The following is a 19,835-nucleotide window of genomic DNA, read 5'->3' on the forward strand; positions in this document are numbered from 1 at the left end:
CCCCTGGCCTCAGTCTTACACCAAACAATCAATTGTCAAACTAACAACTACTGTCTTGGCTGGCACCACCTCTGAAGCTGCCTGTACCCAACCCCAGCAGTGCAAGGTGGCATTTGAGTTCATGGGACCCTTGTGCATAAGAGATGGAGAAGTTATTATTTTCTAAAATTATTATGTATTCCTGACTTACATAAATAAACAAACATTAATTAAAAGGTTACAATTATTTATCTGAGCGTTAGCAGCTTTGTCTGATTAAAAATTAAAGTATTTTATTTTTAATTATTTTAGCACAGTTTCCTGTTTAATGTTCTATTTCAATATTTTAATGCAAGGCAAGAAACTACACACTTCTCAGGAGAAAGGAGAACCAAAGGGTGACACTTGTGTGTTTAAGTTGTTTTCAGCATCTTATTTTTATCCTTGCTTCTGGCAAAATAAAAAAGTCAGGCCAAACCCCAGTCACTTGTGACCCCACTTAAGCTGAGGAACCAGTTTCAAGTGAGTCCTGCTGACCTTGTCTGAAATTTTTTTATTTAAAACACGGGGAGATTTGTGGGCACAAAGCGGTGGAGTCACAACTCCCTGTGCCCTTTCACTTGCTGTAAGCACTGGGAAGAAGCAGGTTATTTTTAAACAAGCTGGACCATAGGAATGTCCTTCTGAATTTCTAAACTGCAGGCACGTGACAGGTTGTTGCAGCGAGCATGATGCTCAGTGTAGTTATTGTGCTTAATGCACAACAGTCTGTGCTCACTCTAATTGTTACAGTTAATGGTAGTAATTTGGACTGTTCTATTTACTTTTGTTTATTTGCACCTTTCATAGATGTAAGGAAAATTATTCTCCATTTTCTAAATATTGGTTGTTATTTACAATTCATTTTATATGATGCTATATATTATGGGCCAAATTTGAGCTAAGGAGGTCTGGGAAAGCCAGAACCTGTCCCAGTCTCTTGTAGTGCTCCTCTAAAGCAATTTCTCTGTGCAAACAGAGCTGAAATCAACTGGATGCTGTCTTTTTTCCCCACAAAACAGAACAATCTACTCACAGAAAGAAATGAACAGTTCAGGTTTCAAGGACTTTGGAACTAGGACTCTGGGATACAACAGAAACGAGAAGAGGGGCTGCAGAGCTCCACCATCCCTTCTGCAGAGATGTGCACTTGAGCTGAGCCTTTGCCTTGTTACATGTCACCACAGGTTATAAACGAGAGACAAACACGACTTCTGTCCCACCAGATTGTTTGTTACACATTAACAAATAAATAGAAATAAAGAAATAAAGAAAAACCCAGTCCTCCCATTAGGGCAGAAAACAGAAGGTATGAAAACCAAAAATGAACGTTAGTTTACTTATAAATGTGCTTGTTAGGTGTGGAAAATTAATGGCCAAATTACCAAAAATTTTTCACCCAAAATGAGCTGCAGTTCTTTGGAAAAACAAGAAACCTTCTCTTTACAAAGACTAGATTCTTTTCTACAACTGTCTCCTAAGAAGGCACTACATCTCTACAGGGTATTTTTATTCTACGCTCTATTCTATGAAAGGAGGAAAAGGAGATTATGTAGACAGCACAAATTAACTCCTTAAGTATCAATGCATCTCCATTTTCAGCCTGAAGGAGTACATATCTTAAGGAGCTATGAAAATAGAAAACAAAATAAATATAACTCAACAGTCCTAACAATTTATAATGCATATACAATTGTTCACCTGCGTCCTTTTGATTCTCTATATGAAAGAGAGAAAGCAACAAGGAGAGAAAAGAGAGAAACAAGAACAGATATGCAGGATTAATGAGCAAGTGGACCGCACAGCCCCCCAGTTATGCATGATATATGACATTTGAAAAAAAGAAAAGTCGCCCCGTCTCGCCCCCCGCCCCCCCGAGCGTGGGGTTACCAAAGGAAGCTCCTTTCACGGAGGTGAGAGAAAACGCTGCACAAATAGAAAACCAGAGAGGGAGAGCTCTGAGGACACAGAGGGGGTCTCCGAGTGACAGCAGGGTCGGGGTGTCCCCTCCAGAGCTCGGTGCAAAGGAGTAAGTAAAAAAACTGAGGAGGAGAGCAAGTAGAGTGCATCCTTTGGCTGAGAGCTAACAGACAGGAGACATTAAGATCTGATGTACAGAGAAAGGACAGCCTTATACGATCTTATACACAGGATTGGGTAAAGATTTTTATACGCAGGCAAAGGGATGGCTTTTTCCAAGTGTCCTTTATCTGACCTCTAGCTCACTTCACAATGTAGCTGCTACCTTTTGATTGTGTACCAGTGACAAGCACTTTACAAACTGGGGTTACACAGAAGCAAAGTAAAAATGCATTCAGGTCACGGACATAAAGAAGAACTGAAAAAACTTACAGACAGTCTGAGTTTGTCACAAACAGATGGGTTAATTGTCTAACCTTGTTTAGGCTGATAGAAAGTGACTGGACTTCTCACACTGGGTTTCACAGACAGAAGCAACAGACAAGCCAATGCTAAAAGACTTGAAGCAAGGAGAGTGAGTTGGTTTGGATCTGGACTTTCTTGAGGTAATGAGAACAGAGAAAGTGAGGACAGCATGGAGAGGAGGGTGGTAGGTACTCACGAATGGTTAAATCCATCACTTGAGAGGCCAAGCAGAAGACAGGATGCTCATACATTTCTCTCTTTTTCCCTATAAAAGAGGATTTGGGCATGCAAGAGGCTTAGGTCAGAGGTAAAGAGGTTACAGGCTATAGGTCAGAGGAAAACTTTATATCAGGTTAAAAGGAAAGCCACAGAGTATTTTGGGATACACACAGGATAAAAAGAAGGAAAAAAAATAAAAAAAAAGAAAAAGGAGGGTTAAAATTTTGAGATCTACTGGATTAACCATTCAGCATGCCCATGAGTCACAAGAGAGGTTGTGACCATGACTCTAGAGGTTTGCTCTGAACTGTTTGCAAGAATATAATGATCAAAACATCATGAATAGAGGGAAATAGAATTTCATTGGTTTAAGGCTCCGAGATACTAAGGATTTCAGCCTTCAGTATCTAAGGCTTTCATGGGTATTTCTTCATAAGCATAGCCTCAAGCACTGCTGCCACTGATTTAGTTCTGGATTTCTGAAAAAAGTGCCTTAAACATGTGGCTATTCAAATGTCATTCAAAAGCAAAATTTCAAAGCCATGTCCAGCAAACAGGAATGTGTGTCACCAAGGTAAACTTGTCATTTGCTCTTCTAAGGAAGAATTTGAATATACAGTGGACTATGCTCATGAGAGAAAACCTGATGCATGCAGCTGGCGGATGTTGGGTTGTTCAAATTAACAATCCCAGCATGCTTGGAAATTGGTGTTACAACCACTTTTGTAGAAAGAGCATCAAAAAGTGGCTGTGGCCAATCACAGATAAAGGAGGAGAAAAGCAGAAGAGAGCAGATAGTGTGGAATGAACTATTTCTCTGAAAAGGCAGCTGGAAAAAAAATAGGTTTGTTGCTTCAAAGTATTCCCAGACCTAAAAGTCACAGTGCAAAAAGAGAGTGCAGATAATTAACACAACCAAGAAGAATTGAGGCACAAAAGGAAAAGTACACACTAACTGTTCTACTTTGGAAATGAATGCATTTTTACTTACAGATCATAAAGTTTGTTTTTGCATAGATTTATCTGAAAGAAGAGAGCAAATCTTACCAACGAGTTAGTGATATTTATACAGAGAACCTAAGGGGGCCAGCCCTGGGTAGAAGCATCCATCAACAGAAAAGCTGTTTTTGTTTCTCAGTCCTTCTCCATCCTTGTCAAGTATATTTAAATATTGCATTTTACAGAATACACCAATTAAAGTATCCTCTGAAGCTGAGTACTTCGATAAATTGCCTGATAATACAGTGCTTATGAAACCTTTGTTCCTCCTCTATTTTTGTCACTCATTACCAAGTCAAGAGTTGATAAACATCCTTTTAGTGCCCAATTCTTAAGTGTTTCTCACTGGATGCATAACAATGAATTCATTACCACTGGTACACAATTTGCATCATTAGACAGGAAAAAAATGGAAAAAGAGAGGACATGTCATGTACAGAACCTGGACAATTTGCCATATAATAACAACCCAATTTTTCAAGTAAACAAGAACTAAGAACAAATCAGAGGGAGTTTGAGTTTGGGGTTTTTTTTTCCTCCTCTCAATATTGTCCTATAGGCATACAACAATAATCTTGGCTGTGGGAAAGCTTCACATCACACATGACAGAAACCCAGAGTCTAGAGCAGAACATACCATTTATCTGGAACACACAGGTTTAAGTAATTGGGAACTTGGAAAAAGTTGGATGGGAGTTTCAAGTTGGGAATAGCAGCCAACAAGGTACCAACATAAACTGATAACATATAAAGAACGACGAATCATAGAGCTTCAGTAACACATATCCTCCAGCAAACTTTAAAATGTCTTTTTGATGGCTACATGTGTCTCTGGTCACTGGCTATTATTCTCCCATAACTTAAAAGGTCAAAAATATCAGCTTTGCCAGATTCAGAGTGACAAGAAAGAAATCCGATGCAAGTATGGGATCACTGATCAATGACTGCAATGCAAACTGCAAAGACAATGAAACACACCCAGAAAAAAAGACATTTTAAACTGGCTACAAATGATTAAACATAGATTAAACAGTTTTTCAGCTTTTTATTTGTCATTTGTCTCCTGAAGTGTCACAAGCAATTAGCTGCACTATACCTTCAGTTGTAAAGATGACATCCCAAGTATTTCTCAATTTGTTTTTTAAAACCACGACGTGAATCTGAATACTACACCACTGGCCAAGTGCACTAACGATCAAAAGAAAAAAAGCTACAGTTCTTTTTAACAGCTTCCTCTCTCTTTTCCAGAAAAAGAAATGATTTGCATAGCTTCCATTCTTAACTGCTTCCGAAGCCAACACCATAAAAATGATTCTGAATCACAACAGTTTTACCGACAAGAGAGTAAATAGCAAATGAGCTTTTTTTAAAGAGCTCCCAGCCACCTAAGTTGCCACCTAGAAACATAAGAAAAATTGTAATTTCAGAAAGAAAGAGCCTTACCTTCAATTTTGGCATACTCTGATAGTCGAGTATAATTGACTAGAGCTGCTTGCTCCAAGCATTTACGGATGACTGTTTTTACCTCCTCTTGAGGGACCGGAGTAACTATGTCTTTCATCAGAACCTTGACACAAGAAAATCTGATTTGTTGTGGCACACAGAACTGCTTTTCTCCAAGCCCAGCACAAACATCCATTCCTATGCTAGTGCTGTGTGGCTCTCAGGGCATGTGTACAGTCCACAGGACTCACTACAAGGTCACCTTGGCCAGCCTAAGATGTGGGACCTATCCCTGCTGTATTATTCCACTTCTGTATCTACACTGTACGACATGCCCTGAAGTCTGTGATGATTTTTCAGGGTATGACATTAAGATCTATCACAACTTGCCCAGTGCCAGGCAATGTTTCTCCCTTCCCAGGCCCTACTGACTGACCTGGGTTTGGGTCTGGACTTGGCCATAGTGCAGGTTAGCAGAGGTGGGAAGAATGTTGGAGCAGCAGGAATTCAGGAATGGGGAGGATCATAGTGAGCAGGTTTTATACATCCAGAGAGAACAAGTCTGCCTCAAGATGGGAATATCACGAGGCAGCAGCCAGGCACTGCTGACAAGAGTCTGTGATGTGGATCTTTGCAGGCAGACCCTTCACCCTTACCTGACAACACAGACACAGGCCCTGCTGCCTTTAGTGGTCAGGCTACACGTGTGCCTCTCAGCTGAGGCAGGAGACACCAACCCCACCCAAGCCCCACACTTCAGAGTAAAATACCATTAATTACCTGTCCTATGCAAAGCCAACAGCTCCTCGAGCCTTTTGAGATGGAAGGATGCATGAAAACAGATCATTTTAATTACTCTCTGCTATTTCTGTGCTTACCCTTTCCAGCAGCGACAGAGTGGCTTTCAGTGCACCCTCTGGACGGCCAAACGGAAAGCAGTACCTAGAAAAAGCACATCATCTTAGCATGAGACTAAGTGCACATGAACAAGCCTTTCCTGAGCTATAAGGATGCTTTCATAAATAAGTCCAAGCAATTCTCTAGTCTCTCTGTGTGGAATGAGCAGTAAGTATTTCTATAGAGCAACTTTCTGAAAGCGTTTTTTGGTGTAGATGCAGCAAAAGAGGATATGGGTCAGTAATAAGCTGATAAATTTAGCAGTTTCTTAAACCTGAGTGTCACCTGGAGAGTTTTTAGATCTCCTTGGAGAAAAAATACCATCTTCTTGTAAAAATGGGGAGAAAAAGCTCCTCAGGAAAAGACATTTACTTCCACCCTGGTGCATTGCACCTGGCCATCACTCATCTGTGTGTGAATGTGCACAGCCTGCCCAACCTGACCAGCGTGCTGAGGACCATTCATCCTTTTTTTGGGGGGATATCAAACCTTTCTGTCCTGTGACATCCCTGCAGAAAGCCCTGCCTGTCAACATTAGAGAGAAAGTAAATGGGTGATAACTGAGCAGAGAGGAACAGAGAAATATGAGGATAAAAGATTTTTTGTTGTTATATTTTAGAAAAAATCCACAGCTTTACCATGCCTATGGGAGCAAGATGGTTTGAAATATCCTTTAAAGGATATATATTTAAAATCACACGCTAGCTATAAACATGCTTCACTGCCCTGTGTAGGTCTGTGTCACTTATGCAAAATTCCTGTGTGCATTCAAAACCTGCCTTTTGGCTTTGCTGCTTATAGGAGGGAGCTGTGAGGAAATCATTCCTCTCGCACTCAGCCTGGGCTCTGTGCCTTTACCTGAAATGTGTGATCTGATTCTCCAGCAGCACACGAAGCCGCTCCTTGATCTCTTCGAAACGCTCTTTCTCATCCACGGTCACAGTTCCTATCCCGTCAGGCCTGCAGGAGAAACGCCACAATGACTCAGACTCCACCCTGGGACCTCATTCCCCAGCACACTGCCCCTTCCAAAAGGACCCTCACCAACTGTGAGACCCGGGACACAGGATGTGCCGTGCCGAGACAGGGGTGGCTGCCAAAGTAACAAAAATAAACAAATAAACAAGTATCCTCTCTCACAGTGATAATCTAGATGTGGACACCCCACTACCTGCTTATTTTCATTAATAAAGAAGTTGGGAAAAGCAGATTTCCCTCTAAACACAGGTATATGCAGGGAATGCAATGCCTGCTCTCACATCAGGATTGAGCTGGTTGCTGGCAAAATAGGGACTGAATTTCCCCAGAAAAATTCACAACACAATTCACAGTATAAAATAATATCAATGACATATATATAAACATTAATAATATACATTAAACATTATATAAACATTAATAATATAAAATTTTGCACTCCTTCCTAGCTGCTGAATCACCCCATTATAGAGATTTCCTGAAGTGAACCATCTTCAATATATTCTGCTGAAATGTGCCTGAAGAGTGACATGCACTTTGTATTGAAAATGCAATGTTTCTTCAGTCCTTTAATTTTAATTTATAAAAATGAACACATTATGCAATTTATTGTAAATTTTCTCAGACTACTTGATGCGCCTCTATTTGAGGAGTGCACAGGAGTGTGTTGTGAGACACCTAGGTCCTGCCTGCTGCCTTGGGGTATTTCTCATCTTTCACAGAGCACAGTGTGCAGGCAATCCCTGCTGAGGCTCTTCCTGGGGGCTGGATAATGCTGTGATCCCCGTGCTCTTCGGTCCCATACCTCTGCTGATGCCAACCCACCCAAGAGCAGAGAGCAGCAATCCCCTCCTTCTCCCCCCCATGGCAAAATCCGCTGTGCAGCAGCATCCTGGGCGAGAGGAGAGAGCCTAATCCATCCCTCCAGCCAAGGGATCGGCCAGGCACACAATCATTGGCACTGCTTCCATTGCTGGAGAGCAAAGTCTGTGGATTTGTGTACTCCTGGGCAACTCTGCTGGCACAGGCGATCTTTAGGTAACGTAAGACATCTTGAAATTGAACAAATGTTCTTACTTAAAGGCCTCCCCCAGTGTTCAGCTTAAGCTGCATAAATCCGCACTACTAGACTGGTTTGGCTTTACAAAAGACTTGGCAAGGGATTACAAAGCTTCTAATGAACCTCCTGTCAGGGGTTAATTGGTTGGCTTTATTTTCCTCTTAAAGAATCAAAGGCCCTAAACTTAAAAAGGAAAAAAAAAAATCTATAAAAAAATTAAAATCTATAAAATCTGTGCAATCCCTTCTCCTCGACCCTACATTTAGTAGGCTCTTAATATCATAAATATGAACTCTGATATTCCAACACAGGTGAATAAACCATTAAAACATTTGGGAAGAGGAACTTGCAAACCGTACATGATATTTACTGCAAAATTTTAAAGCTAAATATACATTAAATAAAACTTGCAACATGGACACAGAAAGAGACTTGAATACCAGGGCATGTATTTAAAGTTAAACAGCATTTAATCAGAATCTTTATTTGATTATTTGCCAAATTCAGTTGTGTATTAAGGAAAAAAACAGGAAAAAAAGATTTAGGCTGAAACTTGGATAAAATGTCTCAGCTGGGGAACACATTTCATAAACAATTTTGGAAGTATGGATCTGGTCTCATTAGTAACTAATTAGTACTAGTTATTTTGAAAAAATGAGCAAGCCACAAAAAACCCAAATTAGATATTGAGCAAAAATTAATGTCTTAACATGCTTAATATAATTTATTCCAAAGTTCCATAAAATATTTAATATTCAGATAGAGATGTCCGTGCCTTTTGTGATGCTGTGCACCTCACAGTGCCTGGTTTGCTCCCAGGCAGAGAGAGATAATTCAAGGCAGACCACAATAAATGCCGTACATTAAGGGGCAGGGTTGAAGCCCTCATTTGACTTTTGGCATTTGGTCCTTGCCCTGTACCCACAACAGCTCAGAGTGTCACTGGGTTAATTGTATCAGCACTGACAAACGAGGCAGTGATTTGCTGTGTTACTGGAAATGGTCTTAAAATTGTGTTACCCTTTGCTGGGTCAATAACCTCAAGTGGTGAGATTTAATGGCAGGATCTGACAGCTCGGGCTGGGTCGCAGCCCTCTCACATGAATCTCAGCTTCTCACTGTACTCAAAGCACTCACCATGTAAGAACCTGTGGTGGACACCCAGCACAGGCTGACCTGACAGCATCAGTTGTGTCCTGGCTGGGCAGTGGCAGCTCTGCAAGCATCACTCACCCACAAAGACAAAGGGTGAGCTCTGGAGAGAAAACCTCTGGCAGCTTTTGCCCAAGTTACAACATCTGAAGGGATGCCAACAAAATCCCTAAGTCACACACACACACACACACACACACACACACACACACTGAAAGCTTAATCCTTTGGTCTTCCCCTTTCTTGGGACCTGTGTGAGCCAGGAGGACACAAACCCAGTAGCTCTGGCCTCCGGTCCCTCCGTGCCGGGTGTGAGCACCAGCCGCTCTCATGTCGCATGCAAACTTGAGACAATCCACAGGTCAGCTGTAGCCATTTTTGGAGCAGTGTGGATGTCTGCAAGGGCCTGCCAAGCGAGAGCCATCACCACGGCAAGGACTCCCTTTCTCACCCAGCTGTGGACTATATTGCATCTGACATGATGAGCATCTCTTGAATCTACCTTTCAGATTTTCGGCAAACCATTTTCTCACTGTCCTTCACAAAGTTGACATTTTCGGCAGCATGATAGGAAAGATGTCATGTCGGCTGCTTTTCAAGTTGTTGTCACAGTGGTTAGCACCAGTTCTGTCATCTTTGCTTTCCTCACAATCCCCCATCTTGAGCCATGTCACAAATAATAATACTTCCGATGTTTTTGTCAAATTTCAAATACTATAACCCAGTTGCACATCTTTGGATTTACTAGTTATGTTAATCTTTGTTGCTCATCTTCCCAGAAGCTGAAGCATTAGAAACTCATTAATTAGTGACAAATGCAGGATATAGATAGAACTGGAAAAACACTACCCAAAGCCTTCCACTTAATTTATTAGCTCGATAATTTTGAAACCTAATTAAATATTCAAGTCAAATATACTTTGAAAATATAATCTTTCTGAGGGAACATATTTATTTTCCCTTTTGCAAGAACACAAAGGGTAACTTAGCATCACTGTAATTTAAGATTCACTTCTGTGCTCTAGACAATTTAAGTACATGGCTGATGGGGCTGAAAAAAATCCCCAGGAGAAGCTCAAGGTGTACAGCTCATTCTGATGCTTACTGGGAATTTTATTCTCAGCAAAGGTCTCTCTTTCAGCTCAGCTTTGGTACTAGTTTTTTGATCTCATGGACAGAAGCACCAACTCCTCCAGTGAGCAGCATCTCTCGAAGCTGCAGGAACTGATGTTGTCACACACAATCCACAACCACATCACTATTGCACTGAAGCAGTGATGAGAAGTGAGAGGAGAGCAAAAAGGTGGAACAGAAGTTCTGGATGTACATGGTATATACAAATGCACAAGGGACAAAATGGGTTTGGGTCTATGAATTCAGTTGGACAAACAACATTAACGTCTCCATCTGTGTGGAGACACAATTCCATCCAATTCTCTATGGCTCCTGCTCACGGGTACTTGAGGTGTACGGCAGAAGCTGTGGGCAGAGAGGGAAGCAGAAGGGCAAAAAAGGCAAGAAAAATAACTAACGAGATTTTTAATTATAAGTAAACAAGTTTCAGATCACTCCTTCTGCTGCAGATTCACTGTGTTGGCTCTAAACTAGTAAATTCCCACTGTAAATATTTCATATGAAAAGTTTTAAATGCCACTTTCCTAATCCCCCCATGTTTTTAAGTTTTAAGCCACAAAAACAACAACATCAACAAAGCAGGTGGTGAAATTTAAAAAAAAGGGTTGCAATTTAAACAGCAAAAATGATAGTCCTTGTTTAGCTTAGATGGTTTGTGCAAATTCCGGGGTTAATTATAAATTATAATTAGGACCTGTGATCCTAAGGCCACTGCTTTATTCTACAAGTCCCGCCTCCCCCCATGCCCTTTTCTAATTATACCCGGTGCCCCCAGGGCTAGTTATGCTGCTAAAACAAATATATCAAAATGATTTTTTAACAAAGACTAATATATGAAGCAATAGCATGCATTTGTATGCAATTATAAATATACAGTATAGCTCCAGCGCGTTAATCTCTTTGACATAAGCCTCCATGAAATACCACGTCGGCTTCTAAATGAAAAGACATATCATCTTTTACACCTTTTATGTTTAACTTGTCTACACTTTTTTTTTTTACTGGGGAAAATATTGCTTACACGTAGCAAACAGATCTTTGCACGCACTGTGAGCCCTGGCATGCAGAGCCAAGGGAAAAAAAACAATGTCAAAAACTGATGCAAATAATTTGATTTTTTAAGTAACAACTCAAATATAAAACACGTGCTGCCTTCAGCTCCCTTGCTGGTTGCCAGGTGCAGCACATATGAGCTATACAGTAAACATCGATGATTAGTGCCTTGGACGGCATGTGTCAGGAGAGGCTTTCGCAGGATCCCTCGCAGGAGGAGTTGCCTGCGCAGTCCCACCGGTTGCACGAGGACGGGCTCTGGGGATGTGGGCAGGATCATCTGGGGATGTGGGCAGGATGTGATCTGCCTCTCACATCTCCCCCAGCGGACCAGACCTGAAAGAGTCCACCTGCCTACACCCCCGGGAAAAAAAGCGTATTCAGCAAACACCGCTTTTCCCCAGCTCCCCTTTCTTCTGGGGACTCACCCCGTGCAGGAAACATCGGTGAGAAGCCCTTTGTTCACCTCGGGGCTCCTGGGCTGCCGAGCATGGGAACCATTCAATCTCCCAACTCCTGCTTTCCCTCCGCTCGTGCTCTCCTCCACGCCGCAGCGCCGAGCCAAGTCACGGCTCATCGATTCTCATGTGCGATCCGCACCCCTGACGCACCGCGCCGGCACCCGATGGTTTCTGAGCCCTGCCATCCTACACCCATTGTGATGAATCGTGTCAGCCTCCTGCGCTGAGCTGCTGACCTGCTGGTGGCTGGCAAGCCAGCCCTTCAGCACAGGCAGCACATCCATCCGACAGACAGCGGGAGCACCTGCTGTGTCACCACGGGCTGATGGTGGGGCTGGATGGGACACGGAGCCTCACGACAGGGTAGAGCATCACACCCTGCCAGACTGAACCTGCCTCACTGCAGCCAGGGTGGGGCATCTGAAGTGGAAACTCAACACAAAGATCTAGGGGAGCACACGAAGATATCGTGATAAAGTGTACTTTACTGCTTAAGGGAAAAAATAATCCTGTATTTCTTTTGTTTCAACTGGCTGTGTGGAAATCTTTATGTGAAACAGACCAGATATGTAATTACAATACAATGGAAAAAATTGCAGGTATGTCATGTAGAGTTTTCAATTCCTGAAGATTTATGACATTAGCATATTCTGCTGGGTTTACAGTTGTAAAACAGTAATGATAGCTAATTAGCTATCGAAATAGCTTCTTGAAAACAAGTTTGAGGCCATAAACTACAGTTTACAGAAGAAAGGGAAGTCACTAATATACCCAATTAATTAACAGAGACACTCATAGCTGCTTGCACCCCAGGTAAATAGTAATTGAACGACTTGCAGAAAATTATGGTACTTGGCTGTTATTAGACTGGAGGGAATTCAGTCCAGCATCCTGATTTTGATAAGCTCAGTCTGCTAATATTTAGCATGCAAACAATCAACATTTAAGGCTGATTTTTAAAAGTTTGTGATTAACAAGCACAAAAAGAATTTTTCATGGTGCTAACTTTAACATTTAAAAATTAAGCTATTCTATGCCTAAATAAAAAAAAAAAAGCACAAGTGAAACCAAGGCCATTCCTGAAAGCCACTTCTTTCCAAGGGACAGGAGCCACTGCTCAAGATTTAGGCACTAACTTTGGACCTTTTCTAGGTCCAAAAGCTGAACTCAGCTTTCTGTTCCACAATGCTTCTCCCATGTGCAGACAGGGAAGCAGTGAGGCTCCTCTAACACATCACCTCTCTGTGTCAAACACCACTGGCACTACTGTCACAGCCCTCCAACATGAGGACAGCAAAAAGAAGGGAGAGAGAAGGCAGGGAAAGACCTTGGTGACTATGTAAATCCTCTCAGAATTTAATCTCAAATCACAATATCTTTTCAAAGCCCTCCCTGCTCCTGCCTTTACTCGTTCTCTGGAGCACTACTGATAAAGAAAAGCAACATAGTGCTGGTACCACAAGCAAAGAGACATCAATAAACATATGACATGTGTTGTCAGATGTCTGGATAACCCTGTGCCTTTACTACCTGTCACCTATGTAAATACTTCAGAAATCACATTTTTTCATAATGATAGGTCTTTACAAAAGGCATCCTGTGATACCAAGTGCACAAAACTCCATTACCAACTAATGAGTGACCACAACAATTAAAAAGCATTGAGTTCCTCATTCTCAGTGAAGAGCAAGTACATGAGGACAGTATGGACCCTGCCTTCCTCACACCCTGAACTTGCATAGTCAGGTGTCCCAGGAGGTGAAACTTAGGGCAAGTAATTTACATTTAACTTCACGTCTTGTGAAAAATATGAAATTAAAAGAAAAATTATGTGGACTGTCATGCAAACAGCAGTGATTTACAGCCTTGGTATGAAGAGATCATGTCAGGGGTCTGAATAAGATACATGAGCCCAAAGGAGGGGGAGACCAAACTCTGACATGCAAGGCAACAAACTGTCCACAAAATCCCATTTTGACCACTTCACCTGCTGCAGCCTCGGGGCCAGCCCCAAGCTAGAGCTGCATTTCCACCAGCAGCCTCCCTGCTCCCGTCCTGGCTGCGGCAGCGCTGCCGAGGCGGGAGCCGGACAGGCGAGGAGGCATCATCCCCACACTGACACCTGTCATCCTGTCAGCCTTGACCTTCAGGCTGTCCTCAGCATCCACAGCCTGCCTGCACTTCCCGCTGACTGCGAGCGACTGTTGTCTCGCTGCCTGACCTTATGCAAACACGATACAAACAGACAGCCCACCTCAGCTCCATCACTGTCTGCTGCTAATACAGGAGATTGATAGCCACATGAAATTATCTCCCTGCTCGACCTTCATTACTGGGTGGCATATTCTGTCTGACAGCCAACTTCATCCTGGGGAAAGCTAAACCACCCGTTCAGGGGTTTTTACTGTCTAAAAGTGAAGGAACTCTTCTTTATGAAGAAAATCAACACTTTTTCAGATTTGATGGAAAAAGAAGCCTTTGTTAAACATAAAAATGTCTTGTAACTCAGTCTTTCCCAGACCACTGTGCATCCCAACAACAATGCAATGCATGGCCACTCCAAGATGTTCTGTTGGGTGCTGTGCCGGGTCCTGGGGCACCTTGACAACTTTTACATGGAAAGTTTCAGCTCTTCCATGAGCTGGAAGTTTCCTGGGGAGAGCAGGGCCATCATAAGGCAATGAGCAATGTATGGACACAGCAGGTGGGAGGGAGGGACAGAGCTAAAGCGAGCGCGGCTTTACACACGGCACGGGTAAATACTGGCTTTCCATCCCTCTCTGCCAGCCAGCTCGCAAATGCATGATGCATGTGACCTCAACAGCTCTCTGAAAAGAAATCGTGACTCTTCCACTCAGATATTCAGATTGCTCAGAGGAGACACGAAAGATACGGAGTCGCGTTTTTCTCTGAGACCTCCTGTGGTCCCTTTCTGTGACCTTCTGGTAGCAAAAGGCAGACGCTGCACCCCGCAGACTCCATAGCAAACTGTTGGGTGTTAAGCAGAGCCTGCCCTTGGTGGGAACACGCAATGCTGCAGCCTTGCAGCTCCCACACAGAGCCTCCCGCAATCCCCAGGCAACAGAGAGACGGCACAGACCAAGAAGGAACGTGAACCTTCAGCTTTCGGATGTGAAGTCAACTGTCAGCTAAAGACAGCTAAATCATATAGCAAGACACCTCATTCCTTTCTTGGAGTATTTTAAATGAGTGACTGGAATAGCCCATCTGTGGCCAAACTGCCCTTCTGGCAGTGCCCAGCAGGTCCCCATGCAGCTCAGCAGCCACACACAGCCCTGGACAGCTGTACAGCATGGGACTGTTTGAAAGCATGACATTTTCCCGTGACCACATCTCTCCAGTCCCATGGAGAGGGAATTGTTGTTGTCACTCTGGTCCATACCATCAGATACCTCCTGCCACCAACCCTGATGAAGAGGAAGCTTCAGCCCTGGCTGTGCTGGACCCTGTGCAGGGGTACATGGAGTAGCTGTGATGAGCATCCCACCTCCTCTCTGCTATGGGCCAGATGGGCTTGGAGCCAAGTCCTGTTCCCACACCAGCTGTCTGCTGAGATGAGCCCTGCCTGGGACAAAGGGCAATGGGGCAGCCACTTCCACTGCCCGGTCCCATCCCCAAAACACCATATGAGCCATCTTCTAAACACACACCTAAGAACCTAAGTCTCAGATTCTCTACGGGACCTGGGTGCCCAGATGCTATCCAGCTCCCAGGAGAGCATGTGACCCAAACTCAGGGGAGTCAGGCCTCTCTGAGCCATGGGATGCAACTGCCCAGTGTGCTCAGTGACTGAGGAGCCCTCTGCAACACACTCCTGTGCACTGCACACTTTTGCTTACCTTTTCGGCTCTGGATTCGGCTGGGTTTTGGGCTCCTTCTTTTTTTTGGACTCCTTTTTGGAATCCTTTTTTGTCTCCGTTTCAGCGGCAGAGGCTTTGCCCCCGTCACCGTCTGCACTTGGCTGTGACCCACCAAGTAATTCTGCCATGAGTTGGCTTGGGGGAGTGATTGAAATGCGGGGGGCAAGGCCGGCAGCAAAAGCAAAAGAAACAAGAAGAAAGCATGAAAAACCTCAAAATAAAACAAAAGGAAATTAAGCTGAAAGGAAACAACAGAAATCATATAACAATTGGCAAGGAAAGAACGAATGAGCAACGGAAAGTCAGAACTAAAAAAGAAACTAAGGAAGCAAAACTTGGTTTCCATGACAAGATGTATGAAAGTAACTGCAAAAGCAAGCGACAGCCTTGCAATGTGAAACCTGGGCAATGTGTGTTGTAATTCAGGGTGGTATTTACCAGAGGGTATATGAAAACACCTAATTATTTTATAACATTCCATTCTTCAGCAACATATGTAGGATACAAAGTGATATCTCAAAGTATACAATATAAATTAACAGAAAAAAAAGCAGAAAAAGGAGCTGCAATAGATGCCACAGCTGTCAACAAAATAAATGGAGAGGGGTGAAAAGCACAGCTCCAGTTCCTCCCATCAAAGATTTGTCACATTTGAGAGAAAGGAACTGTCTTCTGAAACTGAAATTGCTTTGTAACAGAGCAAGATAAAAGTTTCAGTCATGTCTAAGCAATTTTTGAACTGATGTCACGTGGGCTTTAAATGAGACATGGGTGCCCAAGGGCTTAAAGCCCTTCTGAGCACTGAAGTTTGATACTGCTGAAAATTTCAGTGCTACAACTTGTCAGATCCTCTCGCACAGCAATTAAATCAGCACAGTGTATCATTTGCTTCTATTTATTCAACCCGTGACAGTCACAGGGATGCAACTGTATCTTGTTCAGAACTGCATCTTAGAAAGTGCCTGGGCAAGTAAGTTAAAAACCTTCATTTCTGGATCCTCTATGTGCATTTTTACTGCTTACATTAAACAAGCAATGAAACAAACAAACAAACCGACTATGCCACTAGAAGTGCTGCTGCCAAACATCCACCGTGAGAACAAATTGGGGACTGTTGTGCATTATCCAAGGAAACCTATATTTGACAAAGTCATCCCTTGATGGCAGGGCGCTGCTAGCCAAGAAGAATTCCTTACCTGTTGCCATGAACATGTGATGCACAAAAGGCAAAGCTGTAGTGAAGTAAGGTGGGGTCAATCATAGCTCCGTTTTCTGCGCGCTCTAGCAAATCTCTGAGGTAGCAGAGATGTCTGTGACAGCCTCTCACTCCATTACGTGCACAATACTCATCTAGCACAAAGACCTGGCCAGGACTAAACCAGCCCTGTTTAGAAATAAAGAGACTTGATTTTAAATATAAGTTATTAAATACAAAGGCTATCAGATTTGGAGGTGTAGTGGTCAACTGTTCTAATAAATGAAATACAAACCTAAGGCTACATTAAGGAAAAAGGAGAGATTGTCACTCAAACAATACAGTCTGTACATCATCACTCAAACACAGTATATACTCAGTGCAACCATTAACAAAAATGTATTATGCTACCATTAACGGGAAATGTCATTTAAAATGCTGAAAAGTTAGGCCAGTTCATGTCAGTGCCTAGCAAAAAAATACAAAGAAAAAAAAAAGACACCTTTAAAAGATGACAAGGTTGGGTTATTTAAACAGTGTGAAACAGTAGTCTCATTCTGGGGATGCGATCGTAAATTTGGCCAGGAGCAGGAAGATTGATCGGGGGAAGAGGACAGAGGATTACACTGAAATGTGACTTCTCTTGCATCTGGCAGGTAGGAACGTCCTGCTGATGGAGAAAGGCAATTCTGCAGTATCAGAAAGGGATGTTTCCCACTGTCCTCATTGCGTGCCACCGGCGACACACTCTGACATCGCCCAGCTCCTTGGCACCGAAACAAGGGGAGCTCTCCTCCAGAGCAGGGTTCTTTACACATCCAGGAACCTCAGACCATCTCTTTGTATCAGTCCTGAGGGCTGCTGACACAAGGCTTGTGGTGTAGCGTCCAGACTCCCAAGGAGGACGCCCTTCCCTGCAAGGGGATAGCTCTGGTGAAGGTCCTGGGACAGCCGAAGTGGAGCGTGCCTCTGCCTTCAGGAAAGGGGCTAACGAGAACAGGAATAATCTCGTAGATTGCTTTTCAAAACGCTGCAAAATCGTCAATATTTACATGGAAATTTGGATGCTAAACAATTGCTAAGACGCAGCTCTGGAATGCATCAAGCTGCAAAATCTTTCATCGTTTAATTGAAAAGTTCCTGCAGCGGGCGGGAGAGTAGTTGAGGCAGAGCACTGCCCCTATAGGCAACTTCTTTGCCACCCCATCTGTTACCCCAAATGCTACATCTTAGAAACAACACTGCTGTGAAAGATTAAAATATATTTTCTACCACTCAGATGACACCAAATCTTTTCTAGATGCCAAAATAGCTGCTTTGAAAAGAGTTGAAGAAATATCAATTAAGAGCTCAAAGACATAGAGAAGGATTTGCTCATCCTTATTGGGCCAACTCCAAAACAGATTGAGAAAAGAATTAAAATAATGAGGGGAAAATGATAGATATAGGGAGTAGCTACAGTGCTGGGATCACTAGAAGTGCACATTTCAAAATGAAGACACAGAACAATGCAGATGGGACGGCCCTCTGGAAGGCTATTTTTTGGGAGGGGTATATTTGCCTTCACCACTTTTAATGGTAATTTTGTCTGCTTTTTGTTGGTGTATTATGCTTGATTCTGGAGTTCTTTATGTTGCCTGTTTGTTACATCCTTAGACCATCTCTTGTCTCTCTTCGTGTAAGTCTTCTGTGATCAGGCATGGTAAAAATATGGAAATACTGTGATTGCTCTGCTTTTGGGTATAGGGGTAGAAGTGCAGCTGAAATTGTTATATTCACCTAGTACAAAGAAAGAACTCATTTCTCCCTATGGGGTGAAATCTTGGCTCTACTGACAGTGATGGGAAGGCTGGCACTGATTTCACTGGAGTCAAGTATCAGAGTCTGAGGCAAAGGAAGCAGAGGCTGAACCCAGCGATCTGGAGCATGCCACATTGCTCCCCTGAATTGGGGTCTGTGATGTGCTGGTGCTCAGGAGAACAGAAGGGATGATGGTAAACACCCAAAATCGCTGCCATGGTGCAACGAAGGGAAGAGTGAGCAGAGATCAGAGGTTCAGTGATGAGCCCCAGACCTCATGAGAGCACAGGCAGCAGATCTGGAGCCCAGGAGGACGAGGAGATCTTCCTTTGCATGGCAGAGGTAAAAAATAAAACACTTGCTGCTGAATGGGGATCCAAAGGAGCAGTAAATGCTGCTCCCCACAGCCCCAGAAAACCCCCCCAAGGTTTGATGAAAAGCAGTATTCAGGCAGATCCCAAACATCTTCAAGCAGATCCTGGCTCCTGATGAAGATTTGCCTGGCCCAAGCCGCTGACATGCAGCCAGCCTGGCAAACGCAGCTGACAGCGATGACACACGGGGTGTCTGTCCCCAGGGCAGATCGGCGCAGCTCAGCGTGGCCTCACAGATTGTCTCCAATGACATGAGGAAACCTGGAGGGGACGATGGAGGAAGGGCAGAGAGCACAAGGAGCTCCACTGACTGTGCTCAACAAGCTGAACTGCTCTGATAAGGAGACACATCCCAGGCAGCAGCAGGGAATGCCAGGGGAGCTGTGGAGCTGGGAAAAGCAGGACTTGGTCAAGGCTGGTCACACATAGGCCAGTTGTCTAAAGGCAAATGCAACTTTTGAGAAAATCAGAGTTTTTGGGGGAAATCACACATTTCAGTAGCTGAATTTTCCCGTTTATCATAGGAAGTCTATGAATTTTTTTTCTTGGTGGCCTGCTTCATGGATCTCTTACCCTGACTCCCTCACATCATCTAGGTTAGGCTGGGTACTCTGAAGACCTTCCCCTGGTATGTGCTGTGCTGTATAATGCAAATTCTGTGGATGCTGATATATCATGGGCAATACAGCTCCAGCAGAGAGATGGCTGTGTGAGCTGGATGCTGGCAGTGGGTGGAGAAGCCTTGGGAAGAGTTGGAGGGCAGTTTCAGAAACAACACACACATCC

General features: G+C 43.4%; 1 protein-coding gene across 11 annotated transcripts in view; it reads right to left on the reverse strand.

The window, feature by feature from the left end:
* The window catches only part of CADPS (calcium dependent secretion activator), a 206,643-nt gene that overhangs the window by 63,279 nt on the left and 123,529 nt on the right, over positions 1-19,835 (reverse strand). For 7 of the 11 annotated variants that reach the window (XM_058845247.1, XM_058845242.1, XM_058845240.1 and 4 more), the window contains exons 13-18: positions 16,877-17,064; positions 15,660-15,815; positions 6,820-6,921; positions 5,943-6,006; positions 5,065-5,188; positions 2,600-2,668 (exon numbers count right to left, since the gene is read on the reverse strand). In XM_058845247.1, coding sequence (XP_058701230.1) covers positions 2,600-2,668; positions 5,065-5,188; positions 5,943-6,006; positions 6,820-6,921; positions 15,660-15,815; positions 16,877-17,064 — 703 coding nt within the window. The remainder of the gene's footprint in view (positions 1-2,599; positions 2,669-5,064; positions 5,189-5,942; positions 6,007-6,819; positions 6,922-15,659; positions 15,816-16,876; positions 17,065-19,835) is intronic. The other 4 variants (XM_058845249.1, XM_058845248.1, XM_058845250.1 and 1 more) reach the window with 1 other exon arrangement.

Source organism: Poecile atricapillus, chromosome 9 (assembly GCF_030490865.1).
Source record: "Poecile atricapillus isolate bPoeAtr1 chromosome 9, bPoeAtr1.hap1, whole genome shotgun sequence".
Taxonomy (NCBI): Eukaryota; Metazoa; Chordata; class Aves; order Passeriformes; family Paridae; genus Poecile; species Poecile atricapillus.